We start from the raw sequence: 26150 nt of genomic DNA, 5'->3' as shown, positions 1-26150 counted from the left end.
AAAGAAATATATATATATATATATATATATATATATATATATATATATATATATATATATTATATATATATATATATATATATATATATATATATATATATATATATATATATATATTATATATATATATATATATATATATAGAATTATTAACCGCTTCCCTGATTATCCCGAGTTAACTCGGATATGTATATATTGCAAATATTTATTATCCCGAGAAAACTCAGGCATAGCAGAATTGGTCAGTATGTTTTGTTTTATCACGTTTTTACTCGGCTGAAAGCAAAATAATAATAATGTGCTGTGATTGGAAGTTTGCCAAGTTTTGTTTGGGAGTTTGGCTGTTGGATAGTGGGACTGTACAAGTATTTTCTGTCATTATATATATGATAAATGCTGAATTTACATAGAGAAAAAAAAGAGATAAAAAAAAATGGTGTATCACTTCACTCAGGGTGCGTAGCCAAATCTTTGAATCAAAAATAAGCACTTTTTTAAAAACTTTTCAAGCACTTTACAAAAATTTTCAAGCACTCAAAAAATTCATATTCAATCAATGATATTATTGAAAAACAAAAACTTTTTATAAACGGTTTTAGCGTTAAAAAAAAGAAAGAAAAAGAAATGGGCGTAAATCGAAACATTCAGTACTTTCCCACATCACCGAGTGAATTCAACTTGACCCTGAACTCAGAACAAAAGTATCCTTACCCCCTACGTCAAAAAAGTGTTAGAAGTAAAATAAAATAAACAAGAATAAAATAAAATTAAATTAAAAAGAAAAACATTTCATAAGGATCTGATATTCTCTATCCGAATCGGAGCACTCGGGTTTCAGTTTTAAGTGTGCGTGCCTGCGCAAGTCATAACGTGGGTACGACATGAAGTCTGCGTGAATGATTACGTAGCAAACCCCCCTTTTTTCGTGAAATGCATGAGATCCACCAGATATCACTGAAGAAAAAAAAATTATTTGTGAAAAAAAGCACTTTTTAAAAACACCAGCAGAAAAAAGCACCTTTAAAAGCTTTTAAAAACGAAATCCCCAAAAAAGCACCTTTAAGTACTTTTTACAAACGCTACGCACCCTGTCACTAGCGTTTGAAAATTATCACTTTTGTGTTGTTCCTTGTTTTAAAAACTATCATATAAAGACTAATATTCAACTTTTTTCACATGCCAGAGATAACTCCGGATAGTAAACTGATTGTAAATTGAATGCTTTTTTACACACAAAAAAATAATACTAAATTTTCAACTTCAAACTTGGGTATACATTTTGTTTTAGTTCCTTATATTTATTAATAAAGTAAAAAAATATGTTGATTTTTTACATTTTTTTCGCAAGAAATTAAAAGGAAGCGGTTAAGACATTAATTTATAAAAATGATATGATAGCATATAATAATAATCTGACTTTACCAATAAAATCTTGACTTTCAATAGGAATCCTACATGGAAGATTTACTTTTGATTCTCTACTTGATGGAAGAGTAAGCCACCATTTTCCATAAGTTCTCTGCAATATTTATAAGAATATTTAAATTTTAAGACAATAAATAAAATAAATAAATTTTACTTGTAGTTAGTATATTTAAAATAAAGACCAAAAACTTTAAACTGGAAGTCAAACTTAAATTAGAGCATTTAAACCACATTTAACAAACAAATCAATGTAACTAATAAAATTATTCAATACTTAAAACCACAAGTATGAGAGACCATTATCAGGGGTCTGTCTAGGTTTTTCTGAAAAGTACCTATTTTGTGAAAATTTTGACATAATTTGTGAAAAATTAAAAATTATATTAAAAAATCACCACAAAAACATGGTAAAAATGAAGATTTATTGTTTTTTAAAGGATACAAAAATAAAATTTTAAGAAAAAGTATTTTGTGAAACTACCGTTTTACCTAAAATTGAATTTGTGAAGGTACCGCTGAACGGTAGTAAATGCGGCCTGGACAGACCCCTGATTATATAAAACCAGCAATGAATAGCAAATATTTTTTAATGTAAGAAATCTTTATTATATATTGTACGGAGCATTAATAATGTATAGATTATTTGAGATTAACAGCGCAATCATATAGATTTAAACTTATGATGCATTTAAGCTACTGAATAAAAAACTAAAATTGTTTAACCTAAAAAAAGAAAGAAAAATTTAGATCTCAAAAAATTATTGGGAAAAGTTAATTCAGGTTAAAACAATGGTCAACGACATTACAGTTTCTTGAGTACAAAGTTTTAACAAAGTAGTAAAAGTTTTTGTGCAAATGGCAATTATTGAAAAGCCAAGACACATATAATTTAAAGATAATATAAATTACGAAAAGGCACTAGTAGCCAAGTTAATTTGAAACGAGAAGAATGAAAACAAAAAAAGCATGTAGAGGTTTGCCCTGGGGGTGGCTACGAGTTATACCCTTCGAGTTGGTGGAGAGATTTCCGCTTCGTGATCTGTGGCAGAATAATCACCAAGTCTTGGCAACTTCCGGGCAGCGGCCCATCATGAGAAACTAAAAAAAAATATCACAGAAAGGAACCAACTCGGAAGGTATAACTCATAGTCAACCCCCGGGCAAACATCTACATGTTTTTTTTTTCTTAAATTGCAAGTTTAAAATCTATTTGGCACCTTGGCGATTGTAGTTTCACAGATCATCAGGATACGGGAATATCCCCATCAATTCAGTTTGTTTTTCGCTTGGGGGAGATTTCCGTACCGTGATCTGTGGCAGATGAATCGCCAAGTCTAGGAAACTTCCGGGAAGTAGTCCACAAGAAGTTTTTAAAAAAAAACATCACAGAAAGGAACAAACTCGAAAGGTAAAGCTCGTAGCCACCCAAGGGCAAACATCTAGATGTTTTTTCTTTTTTTTAAATTTGCAAATTTAAAATCTATTTGGCACCTTGGCGATTGTAGTTAGCGCGACAGATCACGATACGGAAATATCTCAAACGTTTTACATGAATATTAAAGAATTACAAATTATAAAAAACATAAAATTAACATACTAGTTCATACACACTGACACAATCTCCAGACCTCGGAAATACCGACGGGGGACCCAAAATATTTTCAGCTGTATACGAAATAGAGTGTTCACTTCCATATTGTGAACTAAAGTCAACTATTTCACATGCTCTTAAAGATAGTACTGTTCGTCCTCTTTTAGTCGCCTCACTATGCATTTTAAATAATATAAGGTCCTCTTCCGTTTCCACTGACTTCATCATTGGTTATTTCGTGTATTAGCAAGCAGAAATAATTTAACACATAATAATTTTAACAAACATTAAACAAGAAAATTAGACCAGAACATTAACTATACTCCTTGACATAAACGAACTACAAAACAAAACATCAACATAACTTTTTTTATTATTATTATTTTGTAATGAATTCTGGGTACATTATTTGAACAATTATAGTCTGACTGATTCTGAGTAAGTTTTATGAGTGGTAGGGATCAAATATTTTGGTATTATAAATTACATATTATGAACGAAAACTGAAAACTTTTGTAAATCTTTAAATCGTTTAAACGGAAAGAAAATTTCCTACATATGATTCCTCATGATGCCAGATATGACATCATAATACTGTAATACCGTCCATAGATTTTTAAAGTAAAATATTGCATCTGATAGAAACAATTTACAGCTATGTATTATTTTTTAAATGTTTCAGTTACAAAGAAATACTTTTTAATAATGAATTTATAAAATGATCTGCTTGCACTTGAAAATTATCTATTTAACTGTACCCGTCGGCAGGCTTTCACTTGACATCAAAATTTCGCAGACACCCTGTTTTCATTTCCGTTTGCGAAAGTTTTGATGGATAGTTATTAAGTTCAATTACTTTTATTTATTACTTCTGAATGAAACAAAGCTGTAAAATATGATTCTGCTAGAAATAAACAACCGAATCATCGAAGATATTCTACGGCTCAAATTCAAAAATGGATTAGCTGGGTATATGTCTATATCTGTTTTACATAAAAATCCTTTTACTTGTAAATTTATTATTTACTTTCTAAACTGCATTCCAACTATCAATGATCTAAAGCTTTCAATGAGAGTTCTTTAAAGTTCCATGGCTTTTATTATGTTTTTCCCTAAAATAGTGCTGTTTGATTATGAAATTATCAATTTCGTTTTTTTTTCGATTTACAAATTGTTTTCTGACATCCTGTGCTATTTGTAAAACATTGTATTATTTAAGCTGGCTATTAACGTTCACCGCTTTGAATAATATTGCATTTCTGCTCTTTCGTACGAGAATGAATTGTATGATAATCAAATAAGTGTCTGTATTAGTTATGAATAAATATGGGTAGTTCTTACAACAGCAGAACGCACAATTAATGCCTATTTTTCTCTTTCACTTAATATAATGTTAAGAGCAACGATCTGATGGGGGGGGGGACTTTACTTATTGGTATGTCATTTAAGTTGACCAACTCAAAAGTTATGACTCATAGCCACTAAAGGCAAACCACTACAAAATTTTCTTTTGATTTTTGCAAGTTCAAAAACCTATATGCGCCTTGATTGTTTTTGTTGGCTCAAGCAGCTATTGATATGGAAGTTGACCCTTTGTGATATTTATAGGCAAATAAATGTAAAATTGTGTATTTTCTATGAATGAAATTAAACATTTATTAAAGCCCGTAGTGAGCTATGTAATAATGAACTTCAAGTTGTTATTGTCTGTAACAGTAATAACTTGATCATATATACTTGAATAAAATTGAATGAACTGTTTGGATATATCACCTGATACATTTCACTTCTGTAGCTGAATTTCTTATAAATATATTGCTTTTTTTCTAAAATGCATTTTATCTATCAATGATCTGAGACTTTTATTTATTGTATAAATCGAAGGGATTAATTTATGCTCGTGCCAACTACAAGTACCATCATGGCAAAAAAATTACGTTTTAAAAAATCTTTATTAAAAAAAAATTGTTTTTTGTTTTGTTGATGGCAAGTAAGGTTGATTTCAAATTATGTCTCTCAATTTAGTTTTATAATTTTGTCTTTAGTTAGATTATTAATATATAATTCGGAGGGATTAATTTATGCTCGTGCCAACTACAAGTACCAAGATGGCAAAAAAATTAAGTTTTTAAAAAATAGTATTAAAAAAAATTGTATTTTGTTTTGTTGAGGGCAGGTAAAGTTGATTTCAAGTTTTATATCTTAAGTTAGCTTTATAATTTTGTCTTTAGTTTCTTGTGAGAGTTTTGCCGTATCGTGATCTGTCGCGAAAATTACAATCACCAATTTATCTAATAGATTTGCACATTTAAAAAAAAAAAAGACAAGTAGATGTTTGACTGGGGTTGGTTTCGAGTTCCTTTCTGTAATTTTTTTTCTTCAGTTTCTCTCGGGCTGCTGCCCAAAAGTTGCCAAGATTTGGCAATTATTCTGCCACAAATCACCAGGGTTGGCAGGTTTTTGACATGTGACAGTTTTTGACGGTTTAAACCATGGTTTAATCCGTCACGTCAAAAACCTCACTGTCAAAAATGTCGAAAATGTCAAAAACCTATATTCATATGTGAAATTTAATTAATACATAAAATTTATATATTTTTTATAAAGGATAGTGTTTCTAAATATGTTCTAGAAAAAATAAATTTAAAATTTTGAAGAAACACTTATATTTTGAATAGTAACCAAAATCTTGTACTTTTGAAAGCTCACATCTTTTGTAATATTATGTTTTCATTTTCATGTGTTATTGAAAATCTGCAGTAACATTATTAAGAAATTTATTTAAAACCAAATTTAGTGTATAATATAGATTATACTAAAAATTAGACATTTTTAAAGATAAGTATTAGCAGTTTTGTACATTAGACATCTTTTAAAGAAAAATCTTTTAAACAGGTTGGGCACATGCAACATTCACAATCAGGGAATTTTTGTCTATTTTTAGCTCTTCTAAAGTAAACTGGGAGGAGGGGGATTAGTGAACTGCTTTCAACATAATTTGTTTGGTGGTGGAAAAATGTTCAAAACTAGTTATGTGCTACCGTATGCTGCGAGGAGCAAATGAACTAGACTATTGAATTTTGATTTTCATTTTGATTATGTAGTGTGATGCATGTTCTGATTTTTAAAATTATGTATTTAATTAGGATAATTAAAAAATTTCCATAATAATTTGTTTAAATATTTCATGGATCAGTGACTGTAATGTTCTTCTGTTTAGTTTGACTTTTGTTAGTTCTTCAGAAAAATCAGTAATTCTGAATTTTAAATCTTCAATTTTTTTAATTCATAGTTAACATAAGACAATACAAATTTACGTGCTTTCTGTTAAATACACAGAGTAGTTAGGGTCGATTTACAGTATATTCAGCCTATTCATTTACTATGCTGAAAATTTAGTTTATCCAAATACTTGTGAATTTCATTTTGCTGAATACTATATAGTTTTGTTGAATATCTAAATATTCAGCTGTTGAATAATTACTTCTTACTTTCAAGATATACATTATTTGTATTCTTAATACAAGTGGAGAAAAAAAAATTAAGAGATAAAAATTGTTTTAAAATGATAAGTGTAATAATTATAAATAAATATAATAAACAATATGAATTTTATTTATCATTATTCATAAATATAACTACTTTTATATTCAAATTAACATACTGGATAATAAAGATATTCGGTCGAACATTTAAAATTTTTTTTTATACACTTATATCAAGTTTGTATTTATACAACATAACTTGTAAGTTCCTTATAAATATAAATATTAGTTATATGTTCCTTATATGTCAAAAATGCATGGTAATAAACTTTTAATTTTCTTAAATATCAAAAAATCTTAATTTTCTTAATTTTCAAAATATAAATATTTAAACAATTTTTGTGCAAAATTTTTCTGCACATGCATTTGAATATAAATTTGAGATTTTAAATCTGTTATTTTACCTTAATTTTAATAAAAAAATATTATAAAACCTGCTGATTACCTATAGTATAATTAAATTTCCATATAATGCATGGCAACTGTTGGCAGTTTTGAAGTTTATATATTTTCTTGGCAAACTTCAGTTTTTGACGTTTTCGACGGGTTTTTGACGGTTTAAACCAGTATTATACCCTTGTCATGTCAAAAACCACTTTTTGACGTCAAAAACTCAACCCTGCAAATCACTATACGGAAATCTGCCATTCTGCTATATTACTGCAGAGTTGTCACTAAAACTCGGTCAAAACATTTTTCATTAGGGCTCCTCTTTCTCATCTTGTATTATTTGTAAACCATTTTATTATTTAAAGTAACTATTAAATAATAAGATTTAAATATTTTGACTATTATTAAAATTTTGTTCATTACACATGTTGTCATGTTTGAGTGTGTACAGTCCAAATTATCTTTTTTTTTTTCTAATCTATGTGTTTTTAATGAGAGGGTTCGCAATCAAAGTAAACCAAGTCAACTTGTGACAAGTATTAGTTCAAAATTATTGAAGAATGGAACTTCATAACTAAATATTTTATTTCATAGATTAAAATAAGTAATAGTAAGGTTATATTTATTGTAATCAATGATTAAAGTAAATATATTAAAATACATTGTGAGTTATGTAATGAATAAAATGATATATTCATAATTAGTCTAAATGATATTCTATGTAGGTATAATAACATTTTAAATGTTTTTATTGTTCACGAAAGTGGTTGATACTAAATATCTTTTACTTTATCTCTTTGAATTTTTTTATTATTCATGAATGTAAACTAGTTAAAACTGTTTGGTTTGTTGGAACTGTTTAAACAAAGGAATCACTCTTAAACTTTTGTTCTAATGGTTTGAATATAATTTTTCTAATTATACTTATTACGTAGTTTTGGTAATTTAAATCTAGAAATCTAAAATGAAATCCTATACTCTCTTAATAAAGATATCTTTTCATCCTTTCAATTTCAGATTAACCTTCAAGATATGATGATATATCTCTAAAATATGGTCACGATAGTTCAATTAATTAAACAATAAGGTTCCTAATGTTATTTTTTTTCTCTTTATACCCAATATTATAAAACTCTTACCTCAAAAAAGAAAAATGTTTTATAATTTTTATTTTAATAATGATTGAGAAAAGAAAGAAGCGTAATGTATATGAATTTCCTTCAATAATGATATACCTAATTTGGAGGTATGTCATTATAATAATATGTTGGTTCATAAATAGTTTCAAATAATTTAAGTGAAGTGTTTTTCTCATTTTTTTTTTTTTTTTTTTTTTTTTTTTTTTTTTTTTTTTTTAAGTTTGACATAATAGCCAACAGTTATGCTTTAAAATTTTTCTAAGCTAATGTATTCCTTTTTTTCCAGTAACAAACCAGAGTCTGTTGATGTAACTATTGCAGATTTTGATGGTGTTCTGTTTCACATTTCAAATTTAAATGGTGATAAAACAAAGATCAGAGTAAGTTATAAATACACATTCATTTAAATAATTTTGTGAACTCATTTATTCCAAGGAACTGTAAAAAAATATTAAACTATGCTTATAATATTTTTACTGAAGATAATAGAGATACTTAGTTAAGTGTGATATCAGATTTTTAATATATTTTTATTGGTACCCAAGCTGTGTGGCAGTGCCTTTTTCAAATTCTTCGGAAATTGATAACTACTTCATTTTCTAATAATTATTTTACTTTTAATTTCAGGTAAGCATTTCTCTGAAATTTTATAGAGAATTGCAGGAGCATGGAGCAGATGAGGTAAAATAAATCTTCTTACTTTTTTTTTTTTGATTACATATTATTTTTGTGGAATTTACAATGAAAATTTATAGTGAAGAATATTTAAAGAAATGCCCCCCCCCCCCATTATGTTTGTTAAACCTACTCATAGAAATAGATTATAGAATGTAACATTATAAAGCATTGTAATTGAAATGAGGAAAAATATAGAAGTAAAAATATTAACACCAAATAAATATTATTTTATAAAAAAAAATTTTTAAAAAACTTCAACACTGTTTAATAAATTTTTTTGGTTGTAAATAAAATCATACTCATGCAAGAAATAATCTTTTATATTTTAAAAATGATTAACTGGAATTATAGTTTTTTTGTGAGTGTTCCAAAACACAGCCTGTAACAGAATTACTGAGACATTGTGGTAAAATGTTAGATTTCTTGTAGAAAGATTTTTTCATTTGGGAAACATTTCAATGATCAATTTTTCATTTCAATGTTTTGCAGAAACGAAAGTTTAATAAATTAAAAAAAAGGAAGTCTTTTTACTAATTTCCCAGAAAATTTAAACCATAATTACAGAATTAAAAAAAGTTTTGCATATATTTAGGCATTTGTTTATAAACACTTTGCATATACTATTTGCATTACTATTAAAAATCTTATTAGTGCTATATGCTGGTTTTTTGCAAAAAGACAGAAAACACAGGGGTAAGACCTCTGGTCTTATAAATAAGGGGCTACAAACTTTTTTTGATTTTGGAATAATATAAAAGTTTAAATTTGTTTCAGTTTTACGGTATCCATAACTAAGTATGGTCCTTCTGGAGAATGTGGACTAGGCCTATAATATCACTTATCTAATAAATTAAGGGGCTTTAGGTACCTTTTTTGTTATTGTATATTATATATTTTCTTTTTGTAAACATTTGGCTGGAATTTTAATTCAATTTATTTAAAAAGCTTTAAGGTTACAAACATACTTTATGATACTTTAGATTCATTTAAAATATTCAACAATTTTTTATCTAAAATATCATTATTTTCTTTACACCTAGAAGATTGAAGAGAATTAAAGTCTGTCTTAAAATATAAAAAAAAAAAATATTTACTAAAATTATTAAAAAATGAATTTTAAAAAAGCTAATTGTGTGCTATTAGGTTTAAAATTAGGTTATTAGGTGCAAAAATGGTTTTTTAACAATGTTTTAAAATTTGAGATTATTTTCTTTCTCAACTAAAGAAATGCTTTTAGAATATTGAGAAGAAAAAAATTGGAGTTAAATTATTTTTAACACTGAAAAGTCTTTAATTTTCCATGTGTCTGAATTGCATTGTTAGATTTTCGATGTTTTCCTAGACTTTTAATTTTGTTTTTGTTGGTCCTTAAATTGCTACACATATCTGTTTAAAACTGCCGTACTTTGTTTTTGTATTAACCTTGTATTAATAATTCTTTTTTCAGTTGCTGAGGAGAGAATATGGTTCTTTACTAACAGCTCCAGAAGAAGGTACCTTTTAACAACATAATGTGTGATTGCATATAAATTTATGCTCTACTTAAAAATCGGATATTGAAATCTATTTTCTTATGACAGTGTTCATTCTAGAACTTAAGAAGGGCAGGGCGCCTCCCTTTCCTTTTAAAAGAGGCAATGTTCACAAATGTTTGCTTAACTTTTAAGACTGAAAATATATATAAAGTTTTTAATTTTATCATTAAAAAAATCTTTTTTTTTTAAATAAAATTAGTTTAAATTGAAAATAATTCCTTTTAAATTTGCACATTCTATAAATTAGCTTTAAAATGAGTGATTCTCTAATTTTGAAAATGTTGCACGCCGTAATAATATCTTATTAAAAATATTGACATTTTAAAAATTATAAGTAACTGTAATAATTGCTGAAAAAGAGAGAAAAAATTAATGTGGACTTATGCTGAAATTGTGAATCAAGCACATAAAAAAAGTTATTACTAAAAAATTGAATTTGTTAGTCACATCACATTATTACATTAGAATATAAAAAAAAACATGAGGAAATAGTCAAGAAACAACAGTCAGCTGTCGAAAAAACTATCTATATAAGACGTGGATTAACAATAAAATCTATCTAAATTGAGCTTGTCAAAGCGTCACTCCTTAAGTCGAAAAACTTGCTTGGCTTGTAATAAAATTGTATAAAAATTATCAGAATAAGAAAAAACAAGTCGAAATTGACGGAAACAACTTAGAATTATAAGTGATAATTCGAATTTTTTAGTTGTATTAAATCTTATAAAAATATTGGAGAAAGTAAAAAAAGATAGGCAAAAAGGCAAAAAAAAAATTATAAATAACTGCCGAAAAAATCATCTAGTATTATAGAATCGAATCGACGCAAACTTTCTGCATGGCGCAATATAATCCTTCGATGGGAAATTACAATGGAATCACCCCTAATTGAACTCCGTGATGACATTGTATTAAAAATATCATATTTTGTAAAAATCATGTGAAAGGAAACAATAAAATGATTTAAAAAAACACAAAAAAAAACTATTTTAAAATGACAGGAAATTGAGATTGAAATTTCACGAATAGAACGCATCAAATAGTGATTACTCATATTTAAATTTTGAACATCCTATTAAACATGTTAGTATTTAAAAAACTCACATAAAGATAGGAAAACATAATTAATAACTTCTGGAAAAGCCATGATCAATAACTGAAATTACGATCAAACATCAAAATGTGATAATGCAAGTTTTAAATTTGCACCTCTTAACAATATTGTATTAAAAATATTGAATTTGAAAAAGGCTGAAAAAATTATAGCTTTCAAACAAATTATCATCAAACGACATGAAATTAGGATGAAATAGTCACAAATCGCATGCATTAAATAGTAATAACTCAAATTTGAATGTAGAACGTCTTAATAACATCACATTAAAAATATCCTGTTTGAAACCGATATTTGATTTGACCATGTGAAAAGGGCCGATAAAAGGATTAACCCCGGCCAAAACATTTTTTATAACTGTCGGAAAAACAATCAGAAAACGTAATGGATTTACCAAAAAATCATCTTGACCTTTCCCACCCTCTTTAATAAGTCAGGGTACTTAATCAGCTTCCTAGGGCATTCTGGATTGAAATTTTTAATCAAAGGACAAACAAGTCCACCCCATAAACCCCACCCAGAATGAACCCTGTTCATCATGCTAAACATTAGTTATTTGTAGTATTCTGAATTAAATTATGTACATACATTTCTCGTCATTTCTTTGTTGTGTCAATTTTGCTAATATTTCTCTTTCTTGCATGATGCAAAAGAGTAAAAAATTAATAATGCATTTGTATACCTTATGAAAACTATTTCTATTTGAAAAGAGAGGAAGCAGATATAATGTTTTAGATTTAAAGTTTTCTGAGAAGTGAGGAAAAATATGTGTTATTATTTCAAAAACACTTATTTAAAAGATGTGCCAAACTTGAATCTTTGAAATTAATAATTAAAAAGAGTAACTATTTGTGATTCTCAGAAAAATGTTTTTTTCCGCATAAAGTTTATAAATTCAAGTAGAATGAAAAATTTTTTAAGAACTATTTATTTGTTTAAAAAATAGAAATTGTTATTATAATTTTTCATCTCAACCTGGACGCTGTACAATTTTTATTTAAGTATTGTTATATTACAAAATGTGTAATCGCATACATATTTTATTTATTTATTTTTTCATTTCTTTTACTTTAAAAATTTCTGGAACTGTTATTTTCCTGTTAATGTCAAAATTAGTAATCTTTCTCCTTCTATATTTACCTAAAATTTAATGCTTTAATGTTTAAGAGAAAGGCTTGAAATAAAATCTTTTACTTCACTCTGAATAAGATAACATTAATTTTAAGAATGAATTTTATAGGTGTTTTACATGTGCCTATTTAAACCTTCCTTGATAAACTTAACACAAAACTTATTAAGTGAGCGCTACGGAATTGTATGTCAGTCATCGAAAGGACTTTGACTTACTGCTTTAATGTCTAATGCGGTTTATCTCAAGGTTTTTACTCCCGTGACTTCTCTAATAAAGAAAAGAAAAGAAAATTGAATACTTTGCAAAGTACAGGCCAAAAAAATTTTTTTTTAAAAAAAAAACTGAAGAGAATATAAAGGCTATTATTTCTTAAAAAATTTCTGTTAGCAACATCATACCTTTATGTAAGTTGCTTCTCATCTGTGCTGGTCTTAAGAACTAAATGCTGGAATCGTCTAATATTGCTTTCTAGCAATCTGTCTCTGTTTAGCCATGTATGGGCAAATTTTTAATTAGAAAACAAACTAAATCATCCATTATTTATTTAGATAATAAGGCAAAATTTAATCAGTAATGCAACAATAACAAACTGTAATTCTTTTATGTATTTGTTTTTATGTATTTAAATGTGTTTTTGTTTTAACCCCCCCCCCCCCCCCCAGATTTGTCTATGCAACCCCTGGGTTAAGAAGTGCTTGTCTAATGTAATGCAGGATTTAAAATTAAAAGATTTAGAAATTTAAAAATTAAGTACTTATTAATAATATCTTCTACAAGTTATTGGTAATACTAATCCCTGAAAATTCTTAATGACTTTTAAATCATTAAATTGCCTATTAACTTCTTGCTTGTGCTACCTTTGAACAACAGAGTTAAAAAATTATGAAAGTAATGCAATTTTCAACAGCCGGTTTCTTTTCTTCAGAATTCTTTTTTTTTTTTTATGTGCTTGCTTTTTTTTTTAATAAAAATGCTAGTACATAAAAAAAGAATACTATACATAGAAGAATATTATAAGAAAGAATGTATACATTTAAATTAAATAATATTATATTTTAAAAGTATATATAATTAATACACATGTTGTGTTAATTCATCTAATTTAGGGTATAATGTAACACTATTATTTGACTTGGAAAACGTTCCTGATCCACTTGAAGAGATGATCATGAAAGCTGGTCTTTTAAAAAGGAATTGTTTTGCCTCAGTATTTGAGAAATATTTTGAATTCCAAGAAAGAGGTGAGGAAGGTCATAAAAGAGCCGTCATCCACTACAGAGACGACGAGACCCTGTAAGTTGTTGCATAAATACTTTAAAAGGAAATGTGAAATAATTTAGATGGTGAATATTAATTGTATAATTTTTATTTATATTTAAGGTATGTTGAAGCAAAATCAGACCGAGTTACTGTGGTTTTCAGTACAATATTTAAAGATGAGGATGATATTATAATTGGGAAAGTATTTATGCAGGTAAAACTTACAAATCTATATTTTGCTCACCTAACATTAGATGTAATCTTAAAATTTCTCAAACTTTAATTACAATTGTGAAACTTTCTGGAATTGTCAACTAAAATTTGGTCACTTTGAATAATTTTATTATATTATTTCATAAAACTTTTTGTATATTAAATTATAAAAATTAGACTTTAAGGAATTAGATAATTTTTTTTATTTTTGTGAGTTGCTATTTGTTGCTCTTTGTCTCTTAAAAAGCTACATGTTTTAAATTTTTATGCAGTAAAAACTGATCTAAAGAGATCCTTTATTTTATGGAAATGTATTTTTGGTTCCTTGATTTAAGACGTCAAAGAAAAGATGTTAAATTTACTGAATTAAACAGAATCTTTTAAAGAAGAATCACTCATTTAAATTGTTTTTAAATTTCCTCTTAAAAATTAACTAATATTTTTGCTTCTGAAGCATTTTCCCTTATGAGTTGGGTTGATTGAATAAGACATACCTCATCAAGCTAACGACCTGTCACAGAAAGATAAAACATTAATTGTTTAGAAGGTGCAACAGATAATCACATTATCAGAATAGCCCCATACATTTAGCATTTCAGTTGAACATGTTTGAAGAAGAAAAGTGGGCATTTAAAAGTTGTCCGGAAAAAATTGCACATCCAAAAACTTACAGCAATTTGCATTTTAAAAACTGATTCAGATATATTCCATATATTTTCTCAAACTGGATTGTTTGTTATAAACCAAATGATAAACTGCATATAAATAAACAAAGGAAAACTTGTTAGTAAATAAATAATTTTGTTTTTCTTTTCTGTGCAATATTTAGCATGTATTTCTAGTTGGTATTTAAGGAAAAGTATTGTTTGTAATAGATCATATCAGGTTTTAATTTTATTAGTGTGTTTTCATTAAATGGAAACTTAGATTTGAGGAGAAAAAATTTGCATGTCCATATGATTCTCTAAATTCTCAGTGAATTAATTTTGAGACTATTTAAATCCACTTTTTAAAATTATTTAATAAAGAAAACTTGAATTCAGTTAAACATTTTACTTATTTTCATTAATACTCATTAATACTGGTTATATTTCAGAGCAATTATTCTATAAAAATTATCTATAACTAGATTTAAACTTTCAGTATTAATAAAATCATACTGCTAACTGTAAAAACTTTTAAATTTAAAAAGAGCAATTCTGATATTAAAAATAGTATATTTTATTGCACTTAATATTAACATATTCCACTTTATTCGTTTGACCTTAAATAAATAGTGTACATGGTGCATAACGTTTTAAAAAGTGCTTCAATATGCTTATTTTCAATTTTTAAAGACCCTTAAGAGTGTTTTTTTTTTTTTTTTTTTTTTTTTTTGAAAAAAAAGAGCTTAATTTTCCCTTTTTGAAGCTGAGATTTTTTTTTCTTTACCAGGCCGATTTTCGCCATGTATTATGCGAAACTGCTTTTCACATTGTTCTATTTAATATTTTCACAATTCATTCAACCACAATCCATTTCGGCGTACCGTTGGTCCATAGCGTATGAAAGCTCCAATCATTTTACATGTTTGATTAAATACTTGCGAGTCTGCATGTGCGTCTACTGAGCTGGGTTTGATGAAATTCTTGCACTCTCAGATGCGACTCTGCTGCATTATGCAAGATATTATCAATTTCAGGCTTCATTTTCCACCCTCTGATATCGAATACCGAAATGATGGTTTTATGGTGGATAATATAATCAAGAGAAAGATTTGTCACAAACTAGTTATTTTAACAAGTCTTAAAAATTATTTTGCATTTTGTTAAAGTATATGGTGCTTAAAAATATTTTTTGAATACTTAAAAAGCTCTTAAAAGGGGCTTATTTTTTGCTGTCTGGAGTAGTATATGTATACTGTTCCAAAAAATATTCTCTTTTTATCCTTTTTTTTTCTTTCCTGTTAAATATTATTCTGATATTTTCTTTAGCTCACTACAAAACCTGTTATGTATTAAATTAGTTCAATTTAACTTATCTTTATTGTGCCCTTTAGCACAAAAAGTTCCTCAAACTTATCTCTTCGTTGTCGTTTGTGTTTGGTAATAAACATTGCTTCTTCCCAAACAGATGTTCTAAATCCCCTGAGCTCACTCAAAATCAAATACTAAAGAGTCTGAAATCTAGGCTTCCCATCTTACTCTTTTTTTTTTATCTGGCACCCATGTGAAAATCTAAGGACAAGACCAATTCAATTCTATCTCTAGTTAATCTGTTTTTTTAGTTATAGATTTTCATTTGGTAAAATTTAAATAAAACATTTTTGAAATTTACCAATCATTACTCATAGCTGCCAACTCTACTGGATTTTCCAAAAGACTACTAGATTTTGTCAGTTTCTCCTGGTTTAATAAAAATTTTCCTGGTTTTCAGTTTTTGTAAACTTTAGAAAATTCCCTAAAATAGAGTATGTTTCTTTAAATCCCTATTAAAATACAATTTTTGCTCAGTATATTTACATAAGTATTATGAATACATAAAAAAGCGAGCCTCATTTATAAAAATCAGTTAACTATCTTTGATGAACTAAATACCTGTTACTGTTCAAAATTAAGAGTAAACATAATATTTCAAGTTCATTTAATGTTAGTCATAACTGGAAAATATTGCAGTTTTTTTTACTTTGATGACTAAGGAAATCCCTAAAATTCCCTATGTGTAAAATTTTTAGTATATTTTGTAAAAATTATCAAGAAATTTATATTTCGTAATGTCTGGATTTTCCTCTATCCATGTTGGCAGCTGTGATTACTGAACTTCACTACTATGGACATACATATATTTAAAAGTATTCAACATACTAAACTAATGGTGCATAAACTTTTTTGGAATAGAGGCCCTGTTAAAAAAAATTTATCTTTTAAAGACTGCAATGAATTTAGTTTTTATTTCAATTGATTATAACTTAATTACTCATTATAATTATTATATATTATAAGAACAATATCTATTTGTCTTTAAAGACAAAGTACAACTAATTATATGATCTTAAAATATGTGTGTAGCATTAATAATTAAATTGAAGTTCTATACCCTTAGCATTCTTTAATGAAGCTAAGTTATAGCAGGTTTTCAATTTTCTCTGTGGAAAAATAAAATTTATGATGCAAAACTTGTTTGCATGTGTAATTTTTAAATTCATCATACATTTCTTTTAAACATGTTTCTATTTAAGTTTCTTTAAATATAAACGAAATGCCAAAAGGTTTAAATGTGTAAACATCTTGAGTTGTGCTCCTATATATCAAGATTTTAATGATAAGTTTATTGAAAATGTTAATTGAAAAAAATTATAAAATTTCTTACTCCAATTATCTATATATTTCTAATTAATTTTTGTCCTCAATGGAGGTGCACTTTAACTATTTTTAGGAGCAGGTTTTGCCCCTCTTTTAAGATAAATTGTCATAAAAATTAAGAAAATTTAGTCACTGGTCCTAAAAAAGTATTACTAGTTTGCACACATTTTCGTTGGTCTATTTACTTGCTTACATTAAGTTTTTTGTTAAACTAAAGTTAATTTAAATTGGAAATTACAATACAAAGAATGTTTAATATTCATAATTTTATATATATCATTTTCAGAAAATGGCTTATAATTTATGAAACAATACATATTTTTTTTTCCTTCAGGAATTCAAAGAAGGTAGAAAAGCTAGTCATACAGCTCCTCAAGTTCTATTCAGTCATAAAGAACCTCCAATGGAGTTAGCTAATACTGATGCTAGAACTGGTGATAATATTGGATACATAACTTTTGGTAATCTATTTTCATTTTTTAGTTTATTTTAAGACTGACATTTATTAATATCACAGAATTCAGAAATTGAAATAAATCTTTTCTGAAATGATTGATTCTTAAATAGACGAAATGGATGTCAGGAAGACTTATAAAATATTGTGAATTTGAACATAGAGAGGGGTGTTCCTTTTAAACTAAGTACTATTTTCAGCTCCTAAAAGTAAATGACAGAAAAGCATTATAATTTTAAAAGTAAAACTTAACTCAATTTGAATTTAAAACTAAAATTCTTAAAATACTGAAGAAATTTTATCAGTTTTAACTTTTTGACACTTATTGTCTAAAGGTTGTGCAAAATTTGAAAGGAATATATTAACGCTACTAAGATTTTCAGGAAAGTTAACAATATTAAATATTGATACAGTTATCTGTTATGCCATTGTTTTGTTAAATTTTGAATTGTCAAAAAATGCTCAGGTATCAATATGATGCATTTACTAAAAATACATTTGATTCTTAATTTCAGAGTGTCTAAGTTTTTTTTATCGATTATTTATTTGTTTTTATAAAAAATAAAAAAATTTATATTTTGAATTTCACATAATATTTTAAAAATGTCTTTTTTATTATTATTATTTATATTAGCAGGTTGTTTTAACATTCTTTCCTTTTCACAGTTCTTGTTTCAAGCTTATTCTTTTTTATGAAAGGATAGTTTTAATTTCTCTTTTCATTTCTCATCATTGCCTGACTTGCAAAGTTTTAAAAAATTAAAATAACGATAAAAAAAATTTTCTGCTTTATTTGGTAATACATGTGCTCTCAGGAAAAAAAAAAATTCTGAAAAAAAGCAACAATTATTTTGTCTAAAGATGTTATAATACACTTTTGTATTGTAATAATTTTATTAAGGGGTTCGATTTGGAAAAAAAAATGGCCGATTCTTTGATCCAGTTATCTATTTTTATTACTCACAATATAATTAAAACATGCATTAATAATAGTACACTAGCAATACTCTGTAACAAAAATGCTTCAATAAGAATTATTCTGTGCTTCTTAAATCTAAATACTTGAAAATAAATATTTTTAGCATACCCAGCAAAATAATTTACTGGACATAAATTACTGAATTATAGCTAAATATGTACACTAATATTCAGTCTATTATTATTATTAATTCCAGTTTAAGCAGAATGTTTTTATGTTTTTACTTTTTATGACTTCCAAACACTTAAATAATCTCTGTTTTTTTTTTTTTTTTTTTTTTTTTTTAAATCTACATAATTAAAAATAGTTTCTTTCTAACTGTACATAAAATGATGATAATGATGGTATCGCAGGATCCAATGAAATGATTGACAATAGAAAAGGTGAATGCTTCAAATGCATCAACCAGCCAATCAGAAATTATTGTTACTTTAATGAACCTTTTCAAATACAAGCTATAAATCTTTATGTAACATAAAAATCGAATTGATTAACACTATTTTCCATTGTCTTAAGTGTATTTTTATTGGCCCAAAAATAACGTAGGATCCAATTTTCCCACATTCATTTCCATACATTTTTAATTCTAATCAGAATAAGTCATAAAAGTATTGTTTTTCTATAAAATGTTTTTGTTTTCCTAAATTTAAGGTATTTACCAACAACATTAATTTTTCTTATTCTACTTTGCTTTTGATTTTGTTTGTTTTATAATGTAATTCTATGGCTTTACTTTAATAAGCTACATTTTAAGATTAGCTTATTTAAATGGATGTCTAAATTTGTTAACCATTTTACAATTATTATTTTTTTATACAAAGTACATTGATATATTATTATAAATTACAGTTAAATAGATTAGTTAAATGATTTCAATTATCAGCTTGGTGCACAATTTGTATATATTAGCCTGTTTGGTAAGCAAAAATATCAAATTACTCGCAGTTGTGGGTAGTTTATTAATTACCCACAATTATGATTGTGCACTCACCAAGTGCGTAATAACAACATACCTTAAATTTTAAATGTTTTTTTAATAAAATTATTACTGTGAAAAAATAATTTATGTTCACTATTAATTCTTAATTATGAAACATAAGGGAAAACTTTGGAGATGAAAAATGGGTCACATGCATAAAACAGAATTATTTTTTTTACATATATTTAAAGGGAATAATTTCAACGTTCCTAGGAAAAACTGAAAACCAAGAATCAACAATTATTGCAAACCAATCGTCAGGGTAGTTGAGCAGCAGCAAACAGGAGGCTTAGCCTCATCTCATAGTTACTTATAATAATTTAGAAAAATTTTACTAAAAAAGCTATCTCATGTTTTGATTGCCATTTTATTTTGCTTCATTTATCGTTAAAATTTCCTATTATAGGTATGTATTTTAGGATTTCTAAGTAAAAACAATTTTTTTATTAAATACTGCTTCTCACATTTGAAATGAATAATCCTTAGGTTTATTCTTTGTTACATTACTGTTAAAAATTGTAGTGAGTTTTTTGATGGCTTCAATATTAAAGCCTTTTTTTCTACTATTACTTTTATACATTTACAGTATGTTATAGTACACATTGTTATCCATCTGTAACTAAGTGCTATATATTTGCAGTCCAGAGTAGCCGCCTCGTCCTCTCGAACGCAATATTTTCCCACTCCAACACTATATCACCATCTCATTGGAGATATTCCTAATTTACAACTTCGTTTAATTTTAAAGAATAATAAATTATTTTCAGTAAAATGTATCATAAATACAGGGTATCCGCGCGCCTGGAAAGTCATGGAGAATCATGAATTTCGGTATTGAGCAAAATTTGTCATGAAATGTCATGATTTTTACTATTTTTTTAAAAAAAATCATGGAAAGTCATGGATTTAGGTCTCCGAAAAATCTGATTTTTAAAATGGAATCTCCCTCCCTCCAATTTCATCCTGTTCCAAATATCTGAATTTCTAACAAAATCCCCACTCAGTCATATTTTATTTGAATATAAAATGATTCTATTGTGTTCTTTAAAAATTATGGTGTTCTTTCAAAAAATGAACGAAAAAATATCATTTCTAGATCGAATTATCCTTTAAACTCTTTTCTGTGATTTAAGAATTTTTATTATTATTTTTTTTAAATTTTATCAATTTAAAATTCTAGTTGAGGCAAACCAGTTATTGGCGAATTTTTTTTTATTCCGAAACGAACAGAAAAATCAGGAGTATTTCTTTCCTTTCTGATGAACAAGAAAAGTATCTTTAGAATATAATTCTGCAGAAAATTTTTTTTTTTTGCTTTTGTATTTTTTCCACTCTTTCCTTACTCTGTTTTTTAAGTTTAAAATCTATAAATATGAAGATGAAGAGTATAATAGTTTTGGTTATACCTATTTCGAATAATGTTATTACAGTCAAACCCCGCTATAGTGAACACGGCTTATAGTGAACTCCCGGATATAGTAAACGAAATGCACGGTCCCGTGCCTTGCTATACCCGTATAATGTTATTTTTAGTGGATATAGTGAACCAAAAAAGTGAGGAAGTTGCATATAATGAACTTTTTTCTGTCTTCGATTGATTCCCCCCCCCCCATTTTCTTTGTAATAATTTTGAAATTTGTACTACAAAATAAATACATATACCGATTTTTAAAACTATCTATAAAAACTACTTTTATGTGCTCGAATGGCAGGTTAGACAGGTTTAAAAAGCGGAATAGCAGAATTTCAGAAAAAATTATCTGAGAGTCGGGAAGTGTTTCCATATCTAATGTTGAGATTGCTCATCAGCTAAAGATTACTAATTTTTATTTGTATGCAAGATAAAGAGTGATGAAAAATAACAAATTTTTTGCTACTACATAATATTTTTCAGTCATTTATATGAATTTAATGTAATAAAAGGGAGGAGTTTGGGAACCATTAGTGAAATTGCCTGCGTAACGGATGTAATGAACCGAAATTTCGGTCCCTTGAAAGTTCACTATTGCGGGGTTTGACTGTATAATGCTTTTTTTAATTTATGGTTGCGTTTTTGTTGGAGAAAATAGCAACTTCGTAAAGTCATAAAAAATTCTTGGAATTAGTCATGGAAAATCATGAAAAGTCATGAATTTGAAAATCTAAAATGTAGCAGATACCCTGTAAATATTTATTAAAAAGTGCAAATATTTTCTTTTTCTTTAAGAAGTACTATATTTTGACCACAATATTCAAGTAGAACACAGTCAAAAAGAGTTCCCTAATATAAATAAAAATTCACAACTTCTGTTATTGAATTTTTTTAATAACCATTATATTTCTAGTAGTTCATTTTTTTTTAAATTCTTGATTGTTAATTATTTAATGGTTATAAATAAAAAAAAATTATTCATAATAGTGAATTTTTCTGATGACAACAATATTCAAGTAGTTTAGTCAAGTTATTTAAAAGACGCATATATTCTGTGTACTTATTGTTTTCAAATCTTTTGAAAACACTAGTTTAGTGTTTTAAAAAAGTTTAGCCTTATGAAGCTAAAAAGGGAATATGGCATTAAAAATTTTAAGCTGTCATTATCATATAGCACTCCCATCAATAAGAATTGAATCTGTAAAAGAATAGAGACATTAAAATTAATTTATATTGCATGAATTTTATTCTCAGCGTAATTAGTGTTTATGAATTATTAATTAAGAATTCAACTATTGCCTTGAAACATTAGAATCTGCCTGAATTGTTTTAAAATTATTTCGTTTGCTTGTAAACATTGTTCATATTGGAAAGTTTTATTTAAATTTGTTTTATAATATTTCAGTTCTTTTTCCAAGACATACCAACAAAAAGGCCAGAGATAATACCATAAACCTTATTCATACTTTTAGAGATTATTTACATTACCACATCAAATGCTCAAAAGTAAGTATTTTTCGAATTAGTCATAGGAAAAAATATTTACTGTTTATTTTACTTGCATAAAAGCTTTATTCCAAAACTACATATTTTTCTGGGAACATATGTAGACTTTGTAGGAAACGTATAAAACTAATTGTATCTGATTTTTACTGCCTGGAAAATAGATTTTGAGATTTGCATTAATTTTGCATCTGTTGATTCCCAAATAGCGTCTTAAATTTAGTTTACGTGTCTTTCGTTAACATGTGTAGAGCTAGTTAACATTACTTAAGTGTTAAATCTAGTTAACTACTGTAACGTGTTAAATTTAGTTAAACTCTACTTAGATTTTTATAATTAGAGAAAATTTGATGTTTTTTTTTAACAGGAAGTTCTGTTTTATCCCTTGAAAGTAATCTATCTATTTAAAAAATGCCACTATAGCATAATTGAATTGAGAAACAAACATTTTATTCTTTGTTATATTTATTTTTAATTGTTTAAAAATGTTTGGTTCCAAACTAAAACAGAATAAAAGTATTATAATCTCTAGATTGGTACATAATTGTATTTATTAATAAGAAATTCTATTTTTTTAACTATTTTATTTCATTATTTATCTTTTTTTATTTTCTTTAATTATTTGTTTATTTTTACTTCTATAGAAATCCAAGTCTACATAGAATACATTTAATTTTATAAATTTTAAGATTGAGATTTAAAAAAAATAGGCTGGTACAAAAGGAATGGAAATAGCCCTTTTAGCTTTAACCACATATATTATGTACTTAATTATTCTTATGTTCCTAAGTCACTTTTTTAGACACTTTATGTTATAAAAATTATTTGCTGAAATTTATATATATTTTAAACTTAAATCTGACCCAAGTTAATCTGTATTTTTTGTAAGGATTTATTTAAATAATTAGAAAATGATTCCTCGTTTTGATATTCTTTATTTCTTTTATTTATAAAAACTTAAGTGATGGTTCTTAAAATAAAGAAGGAATAAAAAATTTTATGAGCCTATAAAGGAAGAAATTTATTAACCGGAAGATCACAGGACTTTTTAATGTTGACTTTGTTTAGTATATTATAAATTCAATGTCTCATTAAATTTATTGAATATGCATATTCTAGAAATAGAGTTGCTTATCTGTCTACTATTAAATTTAAAAAAAACGGTGGCAACTCTTTGAACATAATATTTGTCGATACATGTAATTCAGTTTCTTTTAACAAATATTGTAATTTTTAAAAACTTAACTCTCCAATTGCCATTACATTTATTCTATACACATTCTATTACGTCTGTAACAACTAGTTTTTTTATTTGTAAAAAATTTTCAGATTTATAAAAGTTAATAAAATTAAAATAAATGCAAATAATACCAAGATATAAATACATAAGTATTGAAACTACTTTACTTTTTTTTATATCAAGTTATATGCATTTAATGTCTGCAAATGTTATAGGCATAGTGATAAAATTGCTATATATTCTTTAGTTTCAATATTTTTAAAGTAGAATCCTATTTGATGGTAGAAAATATCTCTTTAATAGTAGAAAATAATTAATAATTATATTACTTCATGAGTTTGAAAATGAAAGAATTATTATATTTTCAGGCATACATTCATTCTCGTATGCGTGCCAAAACATCAGATTTCTTAAAAGTGTTAAATAGAGCCAGACCTGAACCAAAAACTGTAGAAAAGAAAACCATGAGGTAAGTCACTTCAAACTTTTCTTTCTTTAATACTATTGTAAATCAGTTCTTGAATGATTTATCAGAAGGAGATGTAAAAATGCACTGTTTGCTGTGTTTTTCTTAATTAAAAAGGATTTTAATCTCACCAAATTTAAACTTCACTTATTACGAAGTTTATCATCAGATGGCACTGCCAACTAGGAATAATGTTTTAAAAATGACCTCCTTTTCAGTTCCCGGAAGCAAAATTACTATTTCCTAGGCAAATATTTTTAATTTGCAGTTGTCTCACACGCTGTGAAAATCATTGCTTTAATTTTCACAGCACTTATGTATTTTACCACCGACTATTTTTGCCAACATAGCACCTAATTTCTTTTATGACTTCCAAATTTATTTTCTCATGGAGCGTAATAAACTTCGTATAACTTATTGCACACAAAAAATATATGTTAAGATATATGTGCCACATATATTTAGATTTGAGCCCCTTCTAAATTTGTTTCCCTATACACAAAATACAAAATAATGGAAACATTGCAGAAGGAAAAGCCATTTTTCTACTGCCTTATATAAATGCATTTAACTATGATTGTAGAGTACTAAATCAATATTGTTGCCAAACCAATGTTTTGCAACTGTGTTTTCACATTTGGTACATATGGTCCATTGGATAATATGTAAATACTGTTTTCTCCCTTCAGGGTAATTTGTAAGCAGTTTTGTGGCCTGATAATCATAAATTTTCTCATTTTTTTCACTTAGTAACTAGAACTAAGTAAGCCATACGTTTCTATATCTTCATTTTTTAAAAATATATTTTGAATTGTTAAAAAACTGATTTTATTTTTAATGTGCTTGCTCCACATTGCTTTTTTTTTTATAATTTTTTTTAATAAACTGTTTTTGTTTTGTTGCAGCGGACGAACTTTTGTTCGGAACTAGTTTGGTGCTATTTGGACGAAATCAAATTATGAAAAATAACTTAACATTTCCAGTGAAAATTTTGGATTCTATGATGGAATTCTAATCATCATATTCGTTTTCAATTAAGGAATTTCTGTCACTTACTCATTGGTTACATTTTTTTTTTTTTACTTAATGGTAGGCAGATGAGAGAATTTATAACTAACTTTTCATAAAGCATTTTTATTAAAATACGAAATGTGATCTACATTCTTCTGATTTTTAATCTTAATTTTTACTGTTATTTCCCTTAAATATCCTGATGAATAAATTAGTTAATGTTTTACAACATTCTATGTAATTATGTAAGTTATTTGTATAATAAATACCTTACATTTCTGTTATGTGTTATTTTCTTAATATTTTCAATATTTGTTGTTTTGATTTTATTAGTCTTGTTTGCCATGTTCTTTTATATTTTAACTAACCTATGATACGTTTGAAATAAAAATCAGGGGACCAAACCCTGCCAAAAATACATATTCCTCTTGCTAATTGCTTCTTTAATTGAATCAAATTGCAAAAATATGAAAAAAGGGGGAAGAAAGCAGATATGATTAATGAAATAATTTTTTGAACAATGTCTGGTTCCAGTTCCATGAAAAAAAAATAGTTATTTATGAAATTAAGCGTTTTCTATGTTTTCACAATTGAATTTTTTGCAGTGATAGAAAAAAACATGTTTTACTATGCATTGTTGCTTTTTTTTTTTTTTTTTTTGTAATTGAAAGCACTATTTCAATAATGTACAAAAAAAAATAGACAATAGGGAATAGAAGAATATATTTTTCTAAATATATTTTA

At 26.5% G+C, this 26150-nt stretch overlaps 2 protein-coding genes across 3 annotated transcripts in view; one reads left to right on the top strand and one right to left on the bottom strand.

The window, feature by feature from the left end:
* The window catches only part of LOC107451113 (F box and leucine-rich-repeat gene 4), a 37766-nt gene extending 34346 nt beyond the window's left edge, over nucleotides 1-3420 (bottom strand). Inside the window, exons 1-2 of one of the 2 annotated variants that reach the window (XM_087158024.1) lie at nucleotides 3023-3420; nucleotides 1423-1519 (exon numbers count right to left, since the gene is read on the bottom strand). In XM_087158024.1, the coding sequence (XP_087014150.1) occupies nucleotides 1423-1519; nucleotides 3023-3244 (319 nt within the window). In that variant the 5' untranslated portion in view covers nucleotides 3245-3420. Of the gene's footprint in view, nucleotides 1-1422; nucleotides 1520-3022 lie in introns of those variants that run through there. The other variant, XM_087158025.1, reaches the window with a different exon arrangement.
* A 370-nt stretch (nucleotides 3421-3790) lies between these two features.
* Nucleotides 3791-25685, top strand: Arpc2 (Actin-related protein 2/3 complex, subunit 2). The gene is made up of 10 exons (XM_087158026.1): nucleotides 3791-3985; nucleotides 8377-8470; nucleotides 8718-8771; nucleotides 10216-10261; nucleotides 13656-13842; nucleotides 13930-14023; nucleotides 17698-17824; nucleotides 22592-22692; nucleotides 24298-24398; nucleotides 25301-25685. The coding sequence occupies exons 1-10, from the start codon at nucleotides 3912-3914 to the stop codon at nucleotides 25323-25325; spliced, it is 903 nt and encodes a 300-aa protein (XP_087014152.1). The 5' UTR covers nucleotides 3791-3911; the 3' UTR covers nucleotides 25326-25685.
* The last annotated feature ends 465 nt before the right edge of the window (nucleotides 25686-26150 follow it).

Source organism: Parasteatoda tepidariorum, chromosome 2, assembly GCF_982258835.1.
Source record: "Parasteatoda tepidariorum strain Cologne lab strain chromosome 2, Ptep-v5.0, whole genome shotgun sequence".
NCBI lineage: Eukaryota > Metazoa > Arthropoda > Arachnida > Araneae > Theridiidae > Parasteatoda > Parasteatoda tepidariorum.
Note: the sequence above shows the minus strand (reverse complement) of the source record. Positions and strands in the feature narration are given on the sequence as shown.

Excerpts from the sequence above, each read along its gene's own strand:
- Arpc2 (XM_087158026.1), top strand. The coding sequence starts at position 3,912 with ATGATTCTGCTAGAAATAAACAACCGAATCATCGAAGATATTCTACGG. Across the intron at positions 3,986-8,376 it reads TTCAAAAATGGATTAGCTGG|TAACAAACCAGAGTCTGTTG; the intron begins GTATATGTCTAT and ends CTTTTTTTCCAG. Across the intron at positions 8,471-8,717 it reads GTGATAAAACAAAGATCAGA|GTAAGCATTTCTCTGAAATT; the intron begins GTAAGTTATAAA and ends TTTTAATTTCAG.